We start from the raw sequence: 16,635 nt of genomic DNA on the forward strand, positions 1-16,635 counted from the left end.
ATATATATATATATATATATATATATATTAGGGTGGTCCTTAAGAGATGGAAAATTTTTTTTTTACTCTTTTTTTTTATGGGGCACGGTCTGAATTGATTCCATTCTGATTATAATTGAATAATAAACAAAAATCTTGGCATAATTTTCAATTTCAGGTATCCTTACTATAACTATTAGAAATGTTTAAGTAAGCTTTGATAAAAAGAAAAGCGCAAAATAATGCCTTTTAATTTAACAATATCAAACATGACTGTTGAGTTGTTGTGCACTAAACAGAAAATAAGTGATTTGCAATACTGTCTAGTAATAGTAATAGTGTCCAGTCACTTCAATTGTCAAACTACACAGTTCACATATGCGCTTCTGACTGGTTTATCAGTGTCTTTTTGGTTTGATCACTTTAATGCTGTCGGTACTCCTTAACAACTAGCAACAGGAACTGTTTCTGTTCTTCAGATGTTGTGTGCAGTTTGTTATAGTCATCCATCAGTGCAACACCACGTTCAGCAATGTCATTGATTACCCTCATGCTGTGAACTATATTTTTAACTGTCTGGTAGTCTTCGTCAACTGACCACAGATCAATGTTCTTAGTGAGGAATGATGAAGGCAGTCCGGTAATGCTGAAGAATCTGTTGGTATTCTGCGTGACAACGTTTTCTTACTTCTTCTCCCCGAGTGTCAGCGGGTCCACTGCTATCCTCTTCAGAGGGTGCTCTGCTCTTGATGTTTGCTGAGCCGTAACCATATGATGTTTTGTGTCATTTAATACTTTGTCGTCAAAGAAGGCGAGTGCCACCAATTCCTCTGATAAGTACCATAGTTGTCTTATTATTTTGTTCAAGGCAGTTTTTCATATCGATTCTGATATTTTTCTGGAGCTGTAAATGTCCTTTAGAAGTTGTAGGTCAATGCGAGGGGCTGATGGTGCTGACAATACCCGAAACCATGCTTTCACGTAGATGATCACAGTGAATTGACAAATATCAGCAAGAGCCTTTTCGTGAGTTTGAACTGACTTCTGAACATCCAGATCTTTAGTGCATAGATCGCCTTTGCCATCCACCTTGCTTGATGCAGCCCAGATGGAGCTCTGACCGAGATTCCCTTAGATGGCGTGCCACCAAGGAATATGATTGTCAAGTCCAAAAGCTCACGGTAATCATCACGGGGTTGATACAGTAGTGTCTGCATCTCAGCAAATGCTATGATATCTGTGATTACATGTGAAACAGTTGTAAACACACCCTCATCTGATGAAGCTGTCTGAAAGTCTGCTCTGTTAATATACTGCCAGGTGTTCTTAAACCAGTTGAAAATTGTTATCTCTGGGCCTTTGCTAGGACCAAGGCAATGAAGAACCACTGCTTGCAAGACTATTTCTAAGATATGATTTCGACCAGCAAACCAAAGCATGTCCTTGTCAAGTTTTTGTTCCAGAAGGATATAAGCACCATTTCTTGGACCGGAATTGACAGATATGGTGTCAAAACACATGCACTTTACATTATCTGTAATGTTCCAAGCCACAGCTGCTTCAAAAACTGCTGCCGCAGAAGCTTGTTCAGTTCCCGAGGCTAGCTTTGGAACACCAAGAAGCTGATCTACACCTGCTCCGGAGACCAAAATTGGAAGGCGATCGACAATATGTCTGCTGCATATATCCTCTAGGAGTTTTTCATCCCAGTGAATAGTTAGAGGAACTGTTGGTTTAAACTCCTGTTGTAGATTTTCAGCTATTGCCTGGCGCTGCTTCATCCTGTCTCTACAAATTGAAGAGTGATTGACACTGTATTCAGCAGGATCATAACCAAGGTTTTGCAGAGTCGGAACAAGAAGTGATGCAGCACTTATGTCACTAACTTTAGCCACATCCAGACAGGCTGACATTTTGTCATCCAATATGTATACTCGTCCTCTTTTTTGACGTTTTGCTGAGGTTGATGGTTTTATATCTTCTGTTTCAGGGTCTTTAATTTCTTGACCTTTTTTGCTGTCAGTGTCACTGTCAGATGATGATTCCAGTGTCACTTTCTTTTCTCTTGTTGTTCTTTCTTGCGTCTCCTTCTCAATTTTTATGTCATGGTACTCTTTCCTTTTCTGAGATGATGCTCTTTTTATTTCTAAAACCTTGTCGACACTGCCCATCTTTCCCCGGCGTCCTGGTTCCCGCTGCGGTAACAGAAACTCACGGTCTTCTTGAATACGTATCATCTCCATTGCGTTGGCGTGGGAAATGTCAAACAAAACGTCGAGGCCCACTTTCCACTCTTCTTCCTTCTTTTTCAGTGTCTCAGAACGCTTAGCTTTGTTTTCTTTATTTCTCTTCAGGTTGTCATACTCCCTAAAGAGACACTGAATTTTGTTTACCACATGTTTCTTGAGCCTCGTCGGAATGTGTGCCTTTGCCCAAACTGCAAGAACGTCATTGGCTGTGGAATGTGCTGATTCACAAACTGTCTTGTTCGTCACTTGCTTGTAGTGATAGAATAGCGCCATGACCTCCTTCTTCGACGGTAGTTTTGTTGAAATCAGAGGGTCTGATAATTGCTTGATGAGCCATATGTCTGTTTCACTTCTTATAGTCGGTTTTAATATTGCATCAGTACTGTCACTTATACAAACCATGCAGTCTATGCCGTCACTCATTGCTGTGTCAGTGTCAGTGTATCTGCAACCAAGTATCGGTTAATAAAGTTACCTGTGTCAGTGTGAAGCATAATTAATATATTGCAGTTCATAAAACTAAAAAAAAACCTGAAATTTGCATTTTTCCCTCACATTGCATACAACAAAAATGGTGTCCTGTGTTGAAATGCATTGTGGGAAGCCTGCAGATAAAGAAGTAAACAAGTCCAGCAGTTCAGAAAGCTACCATGCTGTACTATAGTGTAGGGTTGACTGTTGAAAACTGTGCAAGACATGCAGCAATGAGCAATGAGCATGCAGTAACCAAAAACTTTAACCTCTGGTAGGGACCTCTTAATGTCAATATATTTGGCTCTTTTTTGGGATTCTGTGGTATTTTAACAATAGAAACAAGATTAGGGGGTGCCTGCTGGAGAAATCCTACCTTGAAAAATAAGGACCACCCTAATATATATATATATATATATATATATATATATATATATATATATATATATATATATATATATATATATATTAATTTTTTGTGCTGTATAATTTTTTGTGGAGGGGGGATGCTGGCCCCCAGTAAATTCAGACAAGTGTTGATGAATCTGTCTGAGTAGTTTTTTCCTCAGAAGGGAACATTTTAAAATTAGTGGAACTAATTTTAAAATTTATAAATGCTTGATTAAATCTTTTCTAAAACAACCTCACTTTTTCACCCCCTCCTCCCCCCTTTATGGTAAAAATAAATCCTGAATTTTATATATATATATATATATATATATATATATATATATATATATATATATATATATATATATATATATATATAATATATATTTAGGGGGGTATATCCTCCCTCAACGCCTCGCTCTTTAAGCTAAAGTTTTTTATTTTTTTAAAAAAAAAATTTTTAGAAAGTCAAAATTTATCGTAAAAAGCGAGGCGTTGAGGAGGGGACAGCCCCTTTCATATAAGGAATAAAGAGCGAGGCGTTGAGGAGGGGACAGCCCCTTTCATGTACGGAATAATTTCTGTTCGTTTTAAGTTTTAATGTCGCTCCTTACTTTCAGTTTAAAAAACTTGTTTTTTCTATTGTCACATTCTTGAAGCCCTAAAAAGTAAGAACAGCTAGATATAAAGTCCTGGAAAAACAAATTATGGCATATAAAACAGTTTTTCGCTTACAAAAACTCTTTAACTCTAAAACGGAATATTAATAGAAACAGATACATCAAAAGAAACAGATTTCAGTGCTGATCTGAAATATATATGTTTTAGTAAGTTTAGTCCTACCCATCAAAAGTTACGTGTCTGAGAAAAATTGCCTTATTTTCGAAGAAAGGAAAACCCCCTGAAAGTTATAACACCTTAATGAAAATCACATCATCAGATTCAGCGTATCAGAGAACCCTTCTGTAGAGGTTTCAAGGTCCTCTCTGTAAAAATGTTTAATTTTGTATTTTTTTTTTTGCCAGAAGAAAGATCCTGGACGTGTGTTTATTTTTTTTTGTTTTTGTTTTTCCTGGGTTTATCGTTTCCACCCATTGTTAAGAGAATATAGTGGGAGGGCTCATTTGAGTGGACATGAAAAGTTTTTTTGGCTTTTTTGACTGACCAAAAAAAGGAGGTCAACTAGGCCCCTCCCACGCTAATTTTTTCCCAAAGTCACCCAATCAAAATTTTGAGATAGCCATTGTATAGCATGTTCGAAAACACCATAAATATGTCTTTTAAAATGGCTTAATCCACATAAGTTCCGGGGGGAGGGCTGAAAGGTATGAATTTTACCCAATGTTTACATATAGTATTGGTTATTTTGAAGTCTAAAGACGTATTTAGGGGGGATTTTTTTCTGGTAGGAGGGGTGGGGGGAGGTTGGGGTTATGTGGCAGGATCTTTCCATGGAAGAAATTTTCATGGGTCAAGGGACATTGCTATTCAGGTGGTGCCGGATTTCCAAGCATTATTTAAAAAAAAAATGATCAGGAATTAAATAAAAAAACAAAGTTTTTCAACTAAAAGTAAGGAGTAACATCAAAACTGAAAACCAACAGAAATTATTACGTATATGATTGGGTTCGCCCCCTAGTCAATACCTCGCTCTTCAAGCCAAAGATTTTTGAGTACTTTCATAAGAGCTATTTATTCTAATTAGCGGACTTTGTGATTCAGGGATCATTTTTAAAGAATTTGAACAGAATTCCAACTTAGCGTAAAGACCAAGGTATTGACTAGGGTGCAAACCCTCTAATATATGTATTTAAAATATGAATATAGAATTTCGTTACGTAAGTTAATTCGTAGGTTATGTATACTAATTACTAATAAAGACGTTTGTAAATAAAATTAAAAAACTTTCGAAAAAGCCATTTAACCAAATAAATGTAAAATTAATTTGCAAATTTTGTTTTAATTATTCATGTACGGTGAGCCAAAATCAAAACCTGTATTAATTCAATAATGTACAAAAAAGTAAATAAAAAAATTAACTGCAAGCAAGGAGAAGCATTAAACATTAAAATGAGGCGAAATGAGTCTGTAGAGCTAGTATGAAAGGAGCGGTCCTCTCTTCACCTCTCCGCTCTTGACGCTAAAGTTATACTCTTTCTCACACCGCTACTTTTTGCAAAGATAAAAAATTTAGCGTAAATAGTAACACAGGGAGGAGGGGACAGTTTCTTTCGTGTACAGAATAATTTTTGTTCATTTTAACATTTATTGTTGCTTCTTACTATCAGTTGAAAAACTAGTTTTTTTATTTACTACATAATAGGCCTACACTTTGTTGCGTTTTAAGCAATTAAATAATGAATAAAGCTTTCACTATAGGAGTTAAACCAAAATTTTCAATCTAACAATGCTTGGCTTTGCGAGTTTAATAAAACAATTCTGTTAACAGAACAAGCTGGAAGCTGTATTTTCCTTTTTTTTACCGTGAAAGGTTATTGTAAAATAAAATTAACAATTGTACTTTAAAAATAGTTACATCAAAAGACAATTTTTAATTTTTGCACCCTCTTCTTAAAATTGATAATCAGATTTCTATTGCCTTTGACTGCTGAAGGAGTTGAGGCCTGCTTTCAACTGTGTTAAGGATAAAATATGCTTTGTTGTAGTTAAAAGTCATTATTAGCCATTAATCATTATATCTTTTGTATTTTAGGACTTTCCTGACTTAAATCTGTGTCGTATTCAAGTGTTGATGATAGTATAATACTTCTCATAATTTTTATTAACGCCGTTCCAAGATCTTTCACGAATTTTCACGAATTCCAAAAATGGCTAATCTCATCGCAGTTTCTGAGGATTCTTTCATTAAGAACGGTTATTCTAAATAATTAAATTTTCTGTAACGGAAAAAAATTTTGTTTTTGTGCTTTTATTTGAATTGTTTGGGGGCATTTTCAGCTCGAGCCGACTGTTTAACAGGGGACCGCCACTATGTGGTCTTACTAATAGAATTTTTTGATGTCTCCTCAACAGGTTTGGCCTAAAGGGCTAAATAAATATGGATCATGGTTCAGAATTTATTTTTTATAAGTATTTGTGTGTGGGTGTTTTTTTTATTTAAATGTAATATATTATTAAAACTTATATTAATTGAATTGAAAAAAGAAAAGATACTGTGGCTTTAAAATAGTCGTCCCCTTTTTTTATACTTTCTAAATAATTGTTGCTAAGAAAAAAAAATGAAACTGTATAAGTTTTTGGATCGAACTGTTACCAGGTTAGGGGTGATATAAGTGGCCTTTCTTTTTTTCCACAACAAAATTTTAAATTTATCTTTATATATTTTATTTTTAAGTTTGGTGAGTCAAGTAATCATCCCGTAGAGCTGTTTCTCATTCAATCTTCTCCCCTGTATTGATATAACGAACGATGCGTCACCACTAAATCAGGGATAGTCCTGGGGCTTTAGATGGTAATATCAAGATATAAGACGTTTCAGAGAGGACTAAAGTTTGCTGAATTCGGCTATTTAGTGTTGGGACAGTATATTTGGGATTTTATTGTTTTGGAATTAATGCTGAAAACTCCAATTGATTGGTTCTGGTTCTTCGTGATTGTCGAGATGTAAAATCTTTATTTTTTGTTTGTACGGTTTTTATTCAACATTTAATTTATATTTAGTACGATATCATAGTTTTACCCTTATCCAGCTATTAGTTCTATGTTATGTATTTTATTGTAAGAATTCCAGGGTTTTTTTGTCCTATGTTAATGAACTTCGTTGAATGTTTTAGGTTTTCTTTTGCTTTATAAAAAGGAGATTTTGAAAAAGATTTGTATAGCCTATACATTTAATTTTATGTATGTATATAATGTCTGTATATTTACAATTTTACATGTAACTAAAAAGAAAAAGCAGTTGCATTTGTTTAGTAAGCTTTACGATTAAAATTTTTATATGTCTGTTTAATTTAATTTTTTTTTTAGAATTTGAAGCCGCTTTACTATGTGACCTTGAGAAGCCCTTTCATTTTCCAAACCAACTTTTCTCACCAAAACTTGAAGATGTTCCCTTGCTAAATTTGTCTAATATTTCAGGACCATGTAAATTTGAATACGACACCAAGGAATTGCAACGCAAATATTGTAACAATGAAGGTTTATCTGAAACATTGTATTTTTGTTGATTGATATGTATTGGATATTATTTTATTGGACAAAAAAAGAACTAAGAGACTTAATCTTAAGATGGAATTTCTGTTTTATCCTTTTGAAATGTGCAAGCGCTGTCCAAACCGCTTGTGCAGTCTATGATTAAGATTTTTAAATTTTCAAAAAGTATTTTTGAAGGTTTTGTTATTTTAAAGTGGCTTGATAATTAACCTTAAAACTACAATTGTATATGCATTTTATATTTTATATTTATTGTAGACATCTTTCTTCAAATTAAGTGATAAAGAAATGAGTCTGTCTATTATTTTGATTTAAGGGTGAATTTGAAAGAAGCAGAAAATTGGCTGTTATTATCTGCCTACCAGAAATTTTTATTCAATATTTTTTTTTCATTGAATCTGTTATCCTAAATTTACACTTATCCAGCTATTAGTTCTTTGTTATGAATTTGTCTTTTGAATTTCAGTTTTATGTTTATTTTATGTTAATGAATTTTGTTGTGTTTATCAGTTTTTTTTTTGCTTCATAAAAAGTATATAAAAAGCAATTTGAGAAAAAACCTGTGTAGCCTATACACTTATTTTTATCTATGTATATAATGTCTGTATATTTTCATTTTTACATGTAGCTAAAAATACAAAGCAGTCACATTTTTGTAGTAAGCTATAATGTTAAAGTTTTTATACGTCTGTTTAATTGAAAATTTGTTTTAGAATTTGAAGACGCTTTAACGTGTGACCTTGAGAAGCCCTTTCAATTTCCAAACCATCTTTTGTCACCAAAACGTGAAGATGCTCCCTTGCTATATATAGTGTATATTTCTCTTCAAATTAAGAGATAAAGAAATAAGTCGGTCTATTATTTTGATTTCAAGGTGAATTTGAAAGAAGCAGAAAATTGGCTGTTATTATCTGAACTGCCTACCTGAAATTTTTAGTGTAGAATATTAATTTCCTGAAAACACTAGATTCAAACAAAAGTACTGAATTCATTTTGTGCAGATGAGGTCAAAATTTTTTTGTCTGTTTAGGAACGAGTTGATTTAAATATATAGATAGAAGAAGAATGGGGGTCTCATTGGATTAAAAAAAAGATGAAAGTCATGCTTTTCTCACAGATACGAATCCTTTTAATACAAAGTGAAAAACGATGAAAAAAAAATCAAAACGAAAAATCAGAGTTCGTTTTAATGTATACCAAACAAACGTGTTTTCTGCATGTAAATACACGATCATGAGCTCTTAAAAGTTCCGTTTTCAATCACTAGTTAGCAGTTACATGTGACTATTTATAAGTGATAGCCTAAATATTGTTATATTTAACAGCTCGCTTATAGCCGATGAAATCTGAATTAAAACAATGTATTGATTTTTCACACTTCAATAGAAATTTTGAGCCTGAAATATGTGAATGGTCTCTATACAAGAAGGAAAACCCATCAATTAAATGTGCTCGCAATTTACTCCAGCCTTACTCTTTGTTTAAAAGGAATTTTTTTTAAACGATTAAAAAGAACCCGAATGCTGATGGCGGGTCACTATGTGCGACCCGATTATCCTGAATTTGTTCTTCTTGTTCTTGTTACATCTCTTCTTGTTATAATAATTCCTCATATTTGTTGTTATTTTTCCTCTCATTTACTTATGGTTTGATTTATGCCAAGACATACTTTTTTATCTTTTGATGAATTATTTTCGCTCTTTCGTTCCATTAGAATAACTAATCTTATAAACTAATATAAGTATCAATATAAGTCTCATATAATACAATATAAGTCTCACCTAATATAAGTATCACCATGAAAGAGAAAAGAGGTATTGAAAATTGAATTAGATGTCCTATTGAAACATACTGAAAGGAATACTGTTTTTTTCTGCTTTCAAATCTGTAAACTTTCAAAACATTTTGAAATATATGTATTTGTTTTCAGCCTTAAGAGTTCGGATTTTTTGTGTTATTTGGTTGACTGTGTTGATTTTTGAATTTTTAGGACCCACTTCACCACACGTGTCTGGACTTCACTTACAGGGAAATACGTCACTGGTTATTTCCAAGAATCCATCCCCAAACACTATCTCAATTTTGTGTGTATCAGAATCTGATGGAAAAGTTTTTGAATATAATAACATAAGTTTGAAAAGTCACCTCCAAAGTAAAATCTATAGAAAATTGAAAAGTTATCAAAGAACTCATAAAAAGAAAAAGACATATAAATCTGAGGTATGTGACAAGTCCTTTTCTCAAATGCAGAATTTGAACCGGCACATAAGAGTGCATACGGGTGAGAAGCCGTTTAAGTGTAATATTTGTGACAAAACCTTTCCTGTTGCGCAAAGTTTGAACCGACACGAAAGAGTGCATACAAAGCCGTTTAAGTGTGACGTTTGTGATCAAACCTTTTCTCAAGCCTTAAATTTGAAAATACATAAGAGAGTGCATACGGGTGAAAAACCGTTTAAGTTTGATTTATGTGACCGAATATTTTCCCACGCAGTAACATTGAACGCCAATCAAAGAATGCATACGGGTGAGAACCCGTTTAAGTGTGACGTTTGTTATAAAACCTTTTTTGACGCGTCAAATTTGAACACCCATAAAAGAGGTCATACGGGTGAAAAACCGATTAAGTGTGAAATTTGTGATAAAACTTTTTCTACACCACACAATTTAAACACCCATAAAAGAGTTAATACGGGTGAAAAGCCGTTCATGTGTACTGTTTGTGACCAAGCCTTTGCTCAAGCAGCACATTTGAAATCCCATGAAAGAGTACATACGGGTGAAAAACCGTTTAAGTGTGACGTTTGTGATAAAACCTTTTCTCAAGCGTCACATTTGAACCCCCATAAAAGAGTGCATACGGGTGAAAAACCGTTTAAGTGTGATGTTTGTGACCAAACTTTTTCTCATGCAGCAGGTTTGAACACCCATCAAAGAGTGCACACGGGTGAGAAACTTTTTAAGTGTGACGTTTGTGATAAAACCTTTTCTCGAGCATCAATTTTGAACACCCATAAAAGAGTGCATACGGGTGAAAAACCGTTTAAGTGTGACGTTTGTGATCAAACTTTTTCTCTAGCATCAAATTTGAAAATCCATAAAAGAGTGCATACGGGTGAAAAACCGTTTAAGTGTAATTTATGTGACCAAATATTTTCCCACGCAGTAACATTGAACGCCCATCAAAGAATGCATACGGGTGAGAACCCGTTTAAGTGTAACGTTTGTGATAAAACCTTTTTTGACGCGTCAAATTTGAACACCCATAAAAGAGTGCATACGGGTGAAAAACCGTTTAAGTGTGAAATTTGTGATAAAACTTTTTCTACAGCACAAAATTTGAACCCACATAAAAGAGTGAATACGGGTGAGAAGCCGTTCATGTGTGCTGTTTATGATAAAACCTTTGCTCAAGCAGCACATTTGAAAACCCATGAACGAGTGCATACGGGTGAGAAACCATTCAAATGTGATGTATGTCATCAAACTTATTCTCAATCATCACATTTGAGCACCCATAGAAAAACGCATACGGGTAAGAAACTGTATAAATGTGATGTATGTGACCAAACCTTTTCTGGAGCAGGAAATTTGACCAAGCACCTAAGAGGGCATAAGAGGGCTTCTACTCACCAAAGTGAGTAGACAGTTACATGATATGTATGCAAGAAGTGTTTTTCGCAAGTTTGCAGTTTGAATACATATCAAAGACCGTACAGGTGAGAAAGCTTTCATATGTGATGTGTGTGGAAAAACTTTTGTGATTTTTAGCAATGTTACTGGCATTAAACAGTGCTTACAGGAGTTTTGGACGATTGTTGTACAACAAAACCTTTGAAACAAAAGTGATTTTTATTAAAAAAAGAAAACCTGATGAAGAATTAAAGCTGTTCCACTTTGGCTAATTCTCACATTTAAATTAGCACTTTGGACATTTATATAGTTTTCTGTTTTTTTTTTCGCAAGTTAAGCTTGTATTTTATCAAGTTAAGCTTGTTAAGTTAAGCTTGTATTTTTATTGTATTTTATCAAGTTAAGCTTGTATTACATTGTCCAAGACTGAAATGCATAATAATTAGGATTTTTAAGCAACAAAAATAATGAAAATAATGAAATAAAATATTAAATCTTAAACAAATCTTAAAGCCTTAACTTAGCAAGAACTACCTCGAATTGCTCCGACATGTTGTTCTTTTGTGTCATTAATCAAAAAACCTTTTTGCACAAAGTAAGTTTTTCAAAAAAAAAGTAAAGAACATCATTAAACCAAAAATGAAGAAAAATAGAATCAAATAATTTACCAAGCATACAACTACCACAAATTAGTTTCAATAAATAAATAAAACTCAAAACAAACAGAAATTAAAATAAATCAAACTCAAAACGGACAGAAATTAATCTGAGTAGGATTCTAAGCCGTATGCTTTCTAAAAGCCAGAATATAATTTGTATTTTACTGAAAAAAATTAAAATGAATTAACTGAAAAAATGTGCATTGTCCGTTTAATATACGTATGCTGATATTAGTTCCTTAAAATCCTAGTTAATTTTTTATTTCTTAAAGTTAAAAAATTGAAAACATTTCAAAGAATTTTTGGTTTAATGGCGTTCTTTACTTTTTTTTAAACTTATTCTTTGAAAAAAGTCTTTTGGTTAATTTCTTTTCGTTTTATATGGACATAGTCTTTTTCAGGGATAAAGACTGGGCCTCTCCTGAAGTTAAACAACCATCCCTTCCATAAAATATTGAAAGGGCAATAGCCCTTTCAATTTCCAATAGAATAAGTCCTTTTCTAAATTTTTACGACCACGCTTTCGATAAAATAAATCATATGCCCCCAGGTCATGACTTACAACCTGAGCCCTGACGGCTGTGGGGGGTTGCTATGCTCAAATACCGAATTTCCAGAACTTTTAACTACCTTCAGCAAAATGGGAATCCCGAAATCTTGATTGGCTCTGTTTGGGGACTTGGTGGGTGTGAGAGGGGGGTTATTTACCCTCCAATCACTTTCAACTATTAAAACGAGGACTAACCTCTCAATTTATAATTGAATTGAATTTCTGTGACAATGCTTTATATATAAAACTTATTTTTACTAAGGGCAAAACTTACAACCTTTGCTCGGGTGGGGGGTCAAACTCAGCTAACCCATTTGTAGAACATACAAATGATTGTAAAAAATTTCCAAAATACAAATTTGTATTTCTGGGAGTTGGAAACGGTGGTGCGCGAGAGGGGGGTTATGTGCCCTTAGATCACTTTCGAGAACTAGTAACGCCACTATCTCTTTCAATTTCCAATCAAATGAGCTCTTTTTGAAGTTTCTAGAACATCGCTTTCTATAAAACCCTTATTTGCCCCCAGGGCATAACTTACAACCCTGACCCTAAGGGCTGCGGAGGGATTGTTATTCTCAAAAACATAATTTCCAGAACTATCAACTACGTTGAAAAAATGGCTATCTCAAAATTTTGATTTTATGTGTTTGGGGAAATAGTGAGCGTGAGCCTCCAATCATTTTTGACTTAAAAAGGGCCCCAGCCATTTCAATTTCCAATCGAATGAACCCTTTTTCAAGTTTCTGCGACAATGATTTCTATAAAAACCTTATATGTCCCCAGGGAATAACTTACAACCCTTGCCCTGAGTGCTGTGGGGGGGGGGGGTATCATCCTGAAAGACCTAATTTCCAAAACTCAACTACATTGAACATAATGGCTATCTAAAATTTTGATTGGATATGTTTGAGGAAAGGTGGGAGTGAAAGGGGGGTTAGTTGCCCTCAAATCACTTTCGACTATTAAAAAAGGCACTAGCCGTTTCAATTTCCAATTGAATAAGCCCTTTTTGAAATTTCTGCAACAACGCTTTCTATACATACCTTTTTGGCTCCCAGGGCGTAAATTAAAACCCGGGCCCTAAGGGCGTTAAGGGGGCTAACATCGATACGGACATATGGTCCAGAATTTTCTACTCAATTGAACTAATTTGATATCTCAAAATTTTTTATATGTGTTTGGTGTAACCATGAGCGTGAATGGGGGATTAGCTACCTTCTTATCACTTTTGACTTTTGAAAAGGGTATCAGCCCTTTCGATCAAATGAACCCTTTTGGAATATTCTTCTACATTCCGTTCTATAAAAATATTTTATTCACCCAGGGCATAAATTACATACGGTGCCCTGAGGGCTTTGGGGGCTGTCATCCTCAAAGACATGATATCCGGATGCTTAAACTATGTTGAAAAAATGGCAATCTCAAAATGTTTATTTCGTATGTTTGATTGTGTGTGGAAATACAGTGAGCGTAAGAGGGGGTTAGTTTCCCTCCCATCATTTTCAGTTACTAAAAAAGGAAAAAGATAATTCCATTTCCAATCGAATTATCCAGTTTTCAATTTTTCGCGACACTGATTTCTGTAAAAACCTGAAATTTCTACTGGGCCTAACTTGCAACCCGTGCCCTGAGTGCTGTGGGGGGGGGGTTCAGAAGGAAGTACCAACGTGTCAAAACATTCCCCCAAGTCGCTCATACGTACAGTATCTAAAGGTTTAGCGTAGGTGATTGTGGTCATGTGAGAAGGTCGAGGGGGTGAATTGCCTTCAAATTATGGTTTAATATCACAAAGGGTACCAATCTTGTCGAATTACGGTAGCAAGATCCATGTTTCAAGTTTTAACGAAAAAGCTTTCTATAAAAACCATACATGCCCCCAGCGTAATCCTTACCACCCTTGCCCTGAGGGCTGTTGGGTTAGTGTCATCCTTAAACATATAATTTCTGGACTTTTCAACTCCTTTGAACAAAAAGGCTATCTCACAATTTTGATTGGATGTGTTTGGATAAATGGTGAGTATGGAAGGGGTGTTAGTTGCCTTTCAATTGCTTTTGAATTTTAAAAAGGGCACCAGCCCTTTGAATTTCCAATCAAATGAGCACTTTCAAAGTTGCTGCGACAACGATTTCTATAAAAAAAACTTTATATTCCCCCAGGGCATAACTTACAACCATTGCCCTTAGTGCTGTCGGGGGGGGGGGTATCATCCTGCCAGACTTAATGTTCAAAACTTTTAACTACTTTGAACGAAATGACTGTCTAAAAATTTTTATTGGATGTGTTTGAGGAAAAGGAGGGAGTGAAAGGGGTTAGTTGCCCTCCAATCACTTTCGACTATTAAAAAGGGCACTAACCGTTTAAATTTCCAATCGAATGAGCCTTTTTTCAAGTTTCTACGATAAAGCTTTCAATAAAAACCTTATATGCCCCCAGGGCATAACTTACAGCGCTTGCCCTGAGTGCTGTGGGGGGAGTATCATCCTCCAAGATATAATTTCCGGACCTTTCAACTATATTGAACAAAAAAGCTATCTCACAATTTTGATTGGATGTGTTTGGATAAATGGTAGGCATGGAAGGGGTGTTAGTTGCCTTCCAATCTCTTTCGACTATTAAAAAGGCCCCTAGCCCTTTGAATTTAAAATCGAATGAGCCCTTTTTCAAGTTTCTACGACAGAGCTTTCAATAAAACCTTATATGTCCCCAGGGCATAAATTACAACCCTTGCCCTGAGGACTGTGAGGGAGCATTATCCTCAAAGATATAATTTCCGGACCTTTCAATTATATTGAACAAAAAGGTTATCTTACATTTTTGATTGGATGTGTTTTGATAAATGGTAGTCATGGAAGGGGTGGGCATGGACGTTTCTACGACAACACTTTCTATAAAAAAAGATTATATGCTCACAGGGTATAACTTACCACCCTTGCCCTGAAGGTTGTGGGGGGGGGGGGTAAACCACAAATACGTAATTTCCAGAAATTACAACTTCGTTGAACAAATTGGATATCTAAAAATTTTGATTAGATGTGTTTGGGGAAAAGGTGGGCGTGAGAGGTGGGCTAGTTGCCCTCCCATCACTTTCGACTTAAAAGGGCAGTAGCCCTTTGAATTTCCAATCGAATTAGCCCTTTTTGAAGTTTCTACGACAAAGCTTTCTATAAAAACCTTATATACCCCCAAGGCAAAACTAACAATCCTTGCTGTGAGGGGAGTGTCCTCCTGAAAAACATAATTTCTGTATGGAAATTAACCACGCTCAGCAAAATGGCTATCTCAAAATTTTGATTGGATGTGTTTGGGGAAATGGTGGGTGTGGAAGGGGTGTTAGTTGTCTTCCAATCGCTTTTGACTATTTAAAAGGGCACTAGCCATTCCAATCGAATGAATCCTTTTCGAAGTTTCTACAACAACTCCTTCGATTAGAAATGCCCTGGTCAAAACCTGAAAAAATAATACATTGTGCCAACATCGTTCTTTACTTAGGCAGCGCAAGCCCTGCCTATGATACCCCATATCACTAATTCTGCTTCAAACGGTTTTGTTTGACAATGGAATTGTTTTACTTCGCTTTGCCTCTTTCTCTCCAAACATACAGAAATTAATTTCTGCTGCGGCAGGGAGGATTAGATTTTCGTAAATAGTATGGTTTTTTACCAGCCTTCAAAATCAAATGACTAATTTTGAAAGATTTTACAGCATTTTCATTTGTTCTGCAAAAGAAAACTTTTTTTGTGTTTTTCCTACTTTTAAAATCTTCCAAAACACGTTCAAAGTACCGCAGCTTCTTTTTAACTAAATTCTCATGTTTCATTTCAAAATGGCGTTTTAAAAAAGAAGGGTTTATACATTTGTTTGATAAAGTTTCAGAACAAACACCCATTATGTATTAGTCTCGTCTGAGCTTCCAGCCCTAGTAGAACCTAATTTTAAGTACAACTCGTCATATTTTTACTTTTAGATTCATTTGCCAGTTTTTTGGTTGTTTTTTTTTTGTCCTTGGTCTGCTTATTAGTAACAAGACGGTAGGGACTACTTTCATTTTGTGAAGTTGATGCCTCAGAAATTTTATTCATAGCTTAATTACCCTTTCTTTTACAGTCATTTATCAATTTATTTTTATTTTAAAATTCACTTACGCCTCTGAATCAATACACTGACGTACTGTTTGAACAGGATTGAGTGTCTGTAGAATAACAGAACACACCACAAAAATAACAAAACACTGACAGCGTGCTTGTAATAACCAGCGATACTACTACAGTGTTGTGACACGAAAGACTGGCTGGCCTTCAAAGACACTCTGATGACTAAGCCTTAGTGACGCGTTGACGTCAACCTGTCCCACTGAAACCGCTTGAGATTCAGAAAGGGACAATTCTGACAACTCAAGTCCTAGAATTAAACGCTTATATTTTTTTTGTTGGCCAGCCACGTACCATCTAAAAAATTTAGTGTACTCCGAAGGAGTACGCCTACCACAGTTTGAGAACCACTGCCCTTGGGTATCCTTGAACTCTCTAGAAA

At 35.0% G+C, this 16,635-nt stretch overlaps 2 protein-coding genes across 2 annotated transcripts in view; both read left to right on the forward strand.

The window, feature by feature from the left end:
• The window catches only part of LOC148948151 (uncharacterized), a 430,626-nt gene that overhangs the window by 231,212 nt on the left and 182,779 nt on the right, over positions 1 to 16,635 (forward strand). The gene's annotated exons all lie outside the window — the stretch shown is intronic.
• LOC148948152 (uncharacterized) lies at positions 5,915 to 11,729 on the forward strand. Its single transcript, XM_089095712.1, has 3 exons — positions 5,915 to 5,963; positions 7,077 to 7,247; positions 9,253 to 11,729. The coding sequence occupies exons 1-3, from the start codon at positions 5,918 to 5,920 to the stop codon at positions 10,905 to 10,907; spliced, it is 1,872 nt and encodes a 623-aa protein (XP_088951838.1). The 5' UTR covers positions 5,915 to 5,917; the 3' UTR covers positions 10,908 to 11,729.

Source organism: Artemia sp. Qi Xiang Cuo, chromosome 10 (genome assembly GCF_049724085.1).
Source record: "Artemia sp. Qi Xiang Cuo chromosome 10, ASM4972408v1, whole genome shotgun sequence".
NCBI lineage: Eukaryota > Metazoa > Arthropoda > Branchiopoda > Anostraca > Artemiidae > Artemia > Artemia sp. Qi Xiang Cuo.